The sequence below is a fragment of the Metopolophium dirhodum genome, chromosome 9 (genome assembly GCF_019925205.1).
Source record: "Metopolophium dirhodum isolate CAU chromosome 9, ASM1992520v1, whole genome shotgun sequence".
NCBI classification, from domain to species: Eukaryota; Metazoa; Arthropoda; class Insecta; order Hemiptera; family Aphididae; genus Metopolophium; species Metopolophium dirhodum.
The window spans coordinates 14,625,942-14,628,039 of NC_083568.1; the positions used below are offsets into that span (position 1 = coordinate 14,625,942).

General features: G+C 44.7%; 1 protein-coding gene across 1 annotated transcript; it reads left to right on the plus strand.

Annotated features, from left to right (window-relative positions):
• LOC132952481 (uncharacterized) lies at window positions 1–1,560 on the plus strand. Its single transcript, XM_061024788.1, has one exon. It carries the CDS (start codon window positions 1–3, stop codon window positions 1,558–1,560), a length of 1,560 nt encoding a protein of 519 aa, XP_060880771.1.
• Window positions 1,561–2,098: the final 538 nt, after the last annotated feature.

Consider the following 2,098-nt stretch of genomic DNA (forward strand, 5'->3'; position numbering starts at 1 on the left):
ATGGCAGACGACGGAGCATATACAGCAGACGACCCTACGCTGACCGTGGGGCCGAAAATTGTCTGTATCACTGAGCTCTGTGACCAACAACCGTCGGCGACGACATCCACATTGCAGGTTGAGGCCGATCAGAGGACGTTAGATTTAGCGCCACTACTATCCCCGTGCCCAAATGACGAACTGTTGGAAGCTCCTGTTGGAATCTTGCAGGAGTGCGATTATCCATCGACAGACAACGTATATATGGTGGACGACAATAAATACACGACGAAAGATGACGCGGTAGACGACCCTGCACTGATCGTGAGGCCAAAAATTGTATGTGCTATCAGTGAGCTCCGTGATCAAAAACCGACGACGACGACATTGACTTCGGCGGATTTCAGGGTGTTGGACGAGCTCACCGAAGACTTACTGGTGGCGGCCGTTCAGAAGTCGTTAAATGTACCGCCCCTATCTCTGTGTCCGAATGAAGAACAGTCGAATTCTGTTTCACGTGACGACGATAGTGTTACATCGTCGGAAATGGCTGTACCGTGGATTATTATACCGAGGGTCTTGGACAAGTTGCTAGAGTTTGACGAAGTCTCGTCAGAAATAAAAAATGCAGATACAAAATACGGAAAGCACCTTCCGCCGTTACCGTTGTGTCTCGCGAGTGCACCGGAAGAAACACAACTACAGCCATGTGAGTCTTCTGCTGTAGAGATATCGTCGACAAAAATCAAAAGTGTAGTGACTGAACAGCTTGATTCTCACGTGACACCGGTTAAAATCCAGCTGTTAGATGCACTGGCCGACGATAGCGATTTTGTTCCGGACGAGGCAGCCGAAAGCACGACCATAGTTCCTATAGTCGTGGCCAAAAGTGATGGCGACGGGTTGGAGCCAGCGATGACTACGATCCAAGTAAAGTCAGTGGTGACTGAACAGCTTGATTCTTACGTGACACCGGTTAGAATCCAGCTGTTAGATGCACTGGCTGATGTTAACGATTTTGTTCCGGACGAGGCAACCGAAAGCACGACCATAGTTCCTATAGTCGTAGCCAAAAGTGATGGCGACGGGTTGGAGCCAGCGACGACTGAACAGCTTGATTCTTACGTGACACCGGTTAAAATCCAGCTGTTAGATGCACTGGCCGACGATAGCGATTTTGTTCCGGACGAGGCAACCGAACGCACGACCATAGTTCCTTTAGCCGTGGCCAAAAGTGATGGCGACGAGTTGGAGCCAGCGACGACTGCGATCCAAGTAAAGTCAGTGGTGACTGAACAGCTTGATTCTTACGTGACACCGGTTAGAATCCAGCTGTTAGATGCACTGGCTGATGTTAACGATTTTGTTCCGGACGAGGCAACCGAAAGCACGACCATAGTTCCTATAGTCGTGGCCAAAAGTGATGGCGACGGGTTGGAGCCAGCGACGACTGCGATCCAAGCAAAGCCAGCAGCAGCAGAAAAACCCCGGCAAGGTCGTCGTAGATCGTTCTTATCGGCAGTGGGGAGGCGGCTCCTCAAGTTCGGGAGGACGTTATGCTGCTGTTGCTGTTGCAAATAAATAGTGTGGTAGGTACACCGATACCGCCATGTGGTGTGCTCGATTGCATCTGTGAGATGACAACGAGTTGAGAAGACGAGAGGGATGCAAAAAGAGATGTTGACTGGTGTCATCAATCCAAAATTTAAGTTAATAATTTATTAAAATTCATTTTGTTTAATTTTCGTTTTGTTGAAAAACTTTAATATTATAATGATGGTTAATTTGCTCATATTATCAAATAAACAATGAAGCATAACATATGTAAATATTAATTATACATGTAAATTTTTACTTCGAATACCGTCAAATTTTTTTCTGATTGTTATAAAAAATAAAAATGTGAGAAATAAAAAAAATGTACATAATCATAAGTAATAACAATAAAACAAATAATATAATTTAATGTGTACATTCGTCTTGAACACTAATTACTTTATATTTTTATGATTATTATATTTATAAGTCGTATTTTATTGTTGAATAAGCCTAACACGGGAGATACCGGATAAATAGAACCACGACAGAGGTATAGCTAAATTGCCTATCCATAACGCCG